This window comes from Penaeus monodon, chromosome 8, assembly GCF_015228065.2.
Source record: "Penaeus monodon isolate SGIC_2016 chromosome 8, NSTDA_Pmon_1, whole genome shotgun sequence".
Taxonomy (NCBI): domain Eukaryota; kingdom Metazoa; phylum Arthropoda; class Malacostraca; order Decapoda; family Penaeidae; genus Penaeus; species Penaeus monodon.
This window is the reverse complement of record NC_051393.1, coordinates 18,827,770-18,832,769: the sequence shown is the minus strand read 5'-3', so window position 1 is coordinate 18,832,769 and position 5,000 is coordinate 18,827,770. Positions and strand designations below refer to the sequence as shown.

General features: G+C 43.8%; 1 protein-coding gene across 1 annotated transcript in view; it reads right to left on the bottom strand.

The window, feature by feature from the left end:
* Positions 1-2,000: 2,000 nt before the first annotated feature.
* The window catches only part of LOC119576229 (acidic mammalian chitinase-like), a 3,988-nt gene continuing 988 nt past the window's right edge, over positions 2,001-5,000 (bottom strand). Inside the window, exons 3-10 of the mRNA XM_037923822.1 lie at positions 4,263-4,406; positions 3,864-3,995; positions 3,489-3,740; positions 3,121-3,306; positions 2,877-3,008; positions 2,607-2,786; positions 2,336-2,467; positions 2,001-2,178 (exon numbers count right to left, since the gene is read on the bottom strand). Of these exons, the coding sequence (XP_037779750.1) occupies positions 2,047-2,178; positions 2,336-2,467; positions 2,607-2,786; positions 2,877-3,008; positions 3,121-3,306; positions 3,489-3,740; positions 3,864-3,995; positions 4,263-4,406 (1,290 nt within the window). The 3' untranslated portion in view covers positions 2,001-2,046. The remainder of the gene's footprint in view (positions 2,179-2,335; positions 2,468-2,606; positions 2,787-2,876; positions 3,009-3,120; positions 3,307-3,488; positions 3,741-3,863; positions 3,996-4,262; positions 4,407-5,000) is intronic.

The window sequence follows — 5,000 nt, the reverse complement described above, 5'->3', positions numbered from 1 at the left end:
TAAACGCCTACTTCACCTGCTGGAAGAGGCCCCCCGCAACCCGTCCATGAGAGGTCTCCCGAAGGTACACAAGCCAGGCGTGCCGATGAGACCGATTACCTCTGGCATTGGCAGCGCTCCCCATCGTTTGGCCAAGTATTTGGCTAAACCCCTCTCTGGCGCTATGGGGGTCATCAGTGATTCCCACCTGAAGAACTCCGGGGACCTCATCAGACGTCTCCAGAATTCTGGGTATAGAAATAAAAAGCTTGCCAGTTTTGATGTTAAATCCCTCTTTACCAATGTACCCACAGACGGAGCAGTCCGGGCAGTCGAGAGGGTCACCAGCTCCATGACAGACGCAGAACTCCCGCTGCCGAGACACCACTTCGTTCTCCTAGTGAAGTTATGCGTGGACTTCGGCTACTTCGAATTTGCTGGGGATGAATACCAGCAGATTAGTGGTCTCGCCATGGGCTCCCCCTTGAGTGCCGTCATGGCTTGCTTGTTTATGGAGACGCTGGAGAGGGATAACTACAGGGATATAATCGGCAGGCATTCAACATGGCTTCGATACGTAGATGACGTCCTCGTCATTGTCCCCAGGAGGTCGTGCTTGCAACATGCGCTAACGCGGCTCAACTCCGTTCACGAGAAAATCCAGTTCACCGTGGAGGAGGAGGAGAATCAGAAACTACCTTTCCTGGACACTCTGATCCATCGGGGTGACGACGGCCTACGTTTCTCTGTATACAGAAAGCCTACAAATAAAGATGATTATATCCATTACTACTCCGCCCACAGCAACAAAACGAAATCTGGAGTTGTGATTGGCTTCTTCCTCAGAGCACTGAGGATCTGCAGCCCTGAATTTCTCGAGGATGAGGTTGCCTATATAATTAGTTCTTTCATGAAACACAAGTATCCAAGAGGCTTCCTGTTAAACCTCAGAAAGAAGGCGGAGAGCATACTTGTAAGAGCAGACCCCGCACCCTCTTCTAATAATTGTCTCATTTTACCGTCATGTAACGTTTCCCAGGCGATCAGCAGATACTACGGCAAGACAGTGAGAATCGCCAGCACATCCGGGGAAAAGATACATGACTTAATACATGACAGAAAGCAGCCCGAAAGCAACCCTTATAGTGTTGTATATCGCATACCCTGCAGCGGTTGCGATACAGCATACTTTGGGGAAACAGGCCGTGGTTTCAGCACCGGGATCAGCGAACATCGAGCTGACATCCGTCACCACAGAACTTCGAATGCCATGGTGGTACATGTAGATGAAGCTGGACATCTACTAAACTGGAAGGACGCAGAAATAGTCCATGAAGGACTGAACAAACTAAAAAGAAAAATTATGGAAGCAGCATACATCGTGACGGAGAGTAATATCAACACGGCATCGGGCAGGTTCAGATTATCCAAGGTCACAGCAACAATCCTACGGGCAACGAATATATATATATATATATATATATATATATATATATATATATATATATATATATATATATATACACATATGTGTGTGTTATATATATATATATATATATATATATATATATATATATATATATATATATATATATATATATATATATATATGTGTGTGTGTGTGTGTGTGTGTGTGTGTGTGAGTGTGTGTGTGTGTGTGTGTTTGTATACACACACTTTTATTAATAATGGTCCACTGGGCATGGATGATACTAAGTTAAATGCTGTATTGTCGTGGTATATATGCCATGTGTTTATGCTAGCATGCATCAGCAGCAGAGAATAATGGTGGTTACAGGCTCCTGCACTTTGTTTTGCATATTTACTATATATTATATAACAGGTAAGAACATTCGTGTTTGGAATGGGAGGTTCAACAATTTCAATATCGTTTTCCGAAGCCAGTTCCCAAACCTGCCTCTTAAAACTGTGGCGTAAACAAGCCCTATCAAATGCATTAGGGGAATGTATATCAATCATAAAGGAATGTACAAGAAAGAGATGGTCTGTGAAAATTGCTATTTTGCTTTGAATTCACTTTATTCAAAGTATACATGTAATGTTGCCTTAGCAATCATTAGGGCAAATGCCGTCCAGGTGGCAGACGGCGTCCTTCCAGTCGCAGATGAAGCTCTGGGGGTTATAGAGCGTTCCCTCAGGACACAGTTGCTCCGTCTCATCGTAACCGCCAGTGACGCTCTGTACAGGGAATTTTGTGTTTATTTTAAACAAGGCATATTGCGGAATATAATTGAATTAGGTGAAAACTCCATAAACTCCAGAACCATATGTAATATTTTGTTATATTGTACAACATTTCCCAGGTAAGAGGAAGGAAACAAAGATAAATACGTACAATAGAGCACAGGTAGTAGTGGGTACAGTCAAGAGGGTCTGGGTTCAGGCCGGGTTGGCTGCAGTGCTCTCCTGGTGGGGGTGGCTTGTATGTGGTGGTGGTGGAAGGAGGCAGCGTTGGCAGGTTAGGGTCCTGATGGCAGATAGGGTTGGCAATGAATATATATACACATTAATAATGAATAATGATCAGTGACATCACAGCCATAACGGATTCGCAGAAATGAAATGAGCCTTGATTCATTTCTGGAGAAAGGAAAAGACGCCTTTACCCGCGTGGTCGTGGACGGAGGAGGGAGTGTGGGGGGCTCGGTGATGGTGCTGCCGCCGAACGCCTCCACCATGGTCTTTATGAGGTTGTACTTGCGACTGTGGCACAGCCCGTGGAAGTCGTCTGTCTCGACGCTCCAGACCATTGTACCAGCCAGACCCATGGTCTTAGCGTAATTGGCCTGCGGGCAGTGGATTCAAGTTGCAATGTGGGTTTACTCATAACTGATATTCAATTTTTTCAGATCAGGTTAAACTATGTGTCCGTTTACCTTTATGACGACCGAGGCCTCGTGGTCGTACGAGCACCAGATATTGTTCATGGGGAAGTAGTAGGTGTAGGGCTCGTTCATGGCAGGGTCATTTACCACGGTCCAGTCCTGGGTCGTTTGCATGTAACAAATCTGCAAATGGTATTAACAAAAGATAACCATCAACAACACATCGTTAATTAATCCGTGCAATACCCCACAATGAGTAATAAATCATGCCAAGCACAGTGCAACTAAGGCCTACCTCATTGTAGCCAAGCATGCCAGGGCTCCTTGTCCAGTCCCCAGCGGCGCCGGGCTGGTGCGCGGGGGCGTAATACCCGGTTTCCTGCTGACTGGCGAGGGTCCAGCAGCGGCCGTACAGCGGGATACCCAGGGCGATCTGGCCGGGGCGAGCTCCCTTCTCGATCCAGTATTTGATTGCGAAGTCCTGGAAAAGGTACGGTGGTGAAAGCTCTCCCTTTTTTACAGTTGAGAGGTAAATAGATGAATCCTCTTTGTCCATTAACGCTGGTGCTTCTTTCAGTGTCAACTACATTTACCATGTTTTCCTCAAGGTCCTTCATCCGGCCATTTTAAGTAGAAACAGTGTCTGTGTGCCCATTTACCCACCACATTAAAGTAGAGATTATCCCCCTCGTCGAGAGGATGAGCGTAAAGACCAGACTGGTGGTGAGTGTAGTCATCCCAGGCGCCGTGCATGTCGTAGGTCATCACGTTGATCAGGTCGAGGGACTTGGACATTTCTGGAATGTTGTAAGCAGGGTCGATGGTGCCCTTCCCGGCTGACACGGCGGCTGTCAGGAGCATGCCTTCCGCACTCAGGGCTTCCTTCAACTCGGCTAACAGGATGACGAAATTGTCCTGAGAGAGTAACACGAAATTACGAACATGAAGGCAACCGAAAATAAGTGCAACGGTTACACACACACACATAAGAACTTTTGTAAAATGTGCATGATACAGGTTCTTTCATCAAAGACATACATAGTCCTCGGGGTTGCCTCCACGCTGTGTTGGGTACTCCCAGTCCATGTCGAGTCCGTCGAAGCCATGCTTCTTCAAGAGATCGATTGAGGTGGTGATGAATCTGTTCCTTCTTGCTGGGTCAGCTGCCATCTGTCAGGTAGAAAAACAGTTTTTGAATGCCCACAGCTGTTGTCAGGAAGAAACACCTCATACACTATGTTTTCATGAAGACTATACTCTTCCTCAGGCTAAAGGGAAGGCTAGTCCAGAAATACTTGAAAAGTCAAGATTTCCTGCTGTTTCTTTGACAGCGTCAGTGTGCCATTCATTCATTTATATTAATTCCACACTTATGCAATATCCTTTGCATTATATATTATATAATCCACCCTTTTTCATCGTAGACGTTATCCCTACCGTGGAGTACTTGGCCGAGCCCTCGTTCCAGCCTCCGACGGCCAGGATAGCCTTCAAGTTGGCATTCTGCTGCTTGAGAGCCGTGAACCTGTCGTAGGCGCACTTGCCGTAGTTGTCGCACAGCTCGTTCCAGGGGTCCAGGACCTAGGCATCCGAGTGGGCGATTGAGGGAGGGGGGGGGGGAGAAAAGAAAATTATTATGTCTTCTGTGACGGTGAGTTAGATGAAACGGCTCTACGTTGGTAAAACAGGTAGGGCCACATGTGTGTAAATATCGGGCGAAGCTGGCCTTTGCGAATTTCACTGAATTAAACTGAACGTATAAGCGCTCGCGCGCGCGCACACACACACACACACATACACACACACACACACACACACACATACACACACCCACACACACACACACACATATGCATTTATATATATATATGTATATATATATATATATATATATATATATATATATATATTATATATATATATATATATATATATATATATATATATATATATATATACATACATATATATATATATATATATATATATATATATAATATATATTATATATATGTATATATATATATATATATATTTATTTATAAATGAATAAAAAAAAGAAAGAAAGAAAAAAAAAAGAAAAACAAGAATTTTATATATATATATATATATATATATATATATATATATATATATATATACATATATATATATATATATATATATATATACATA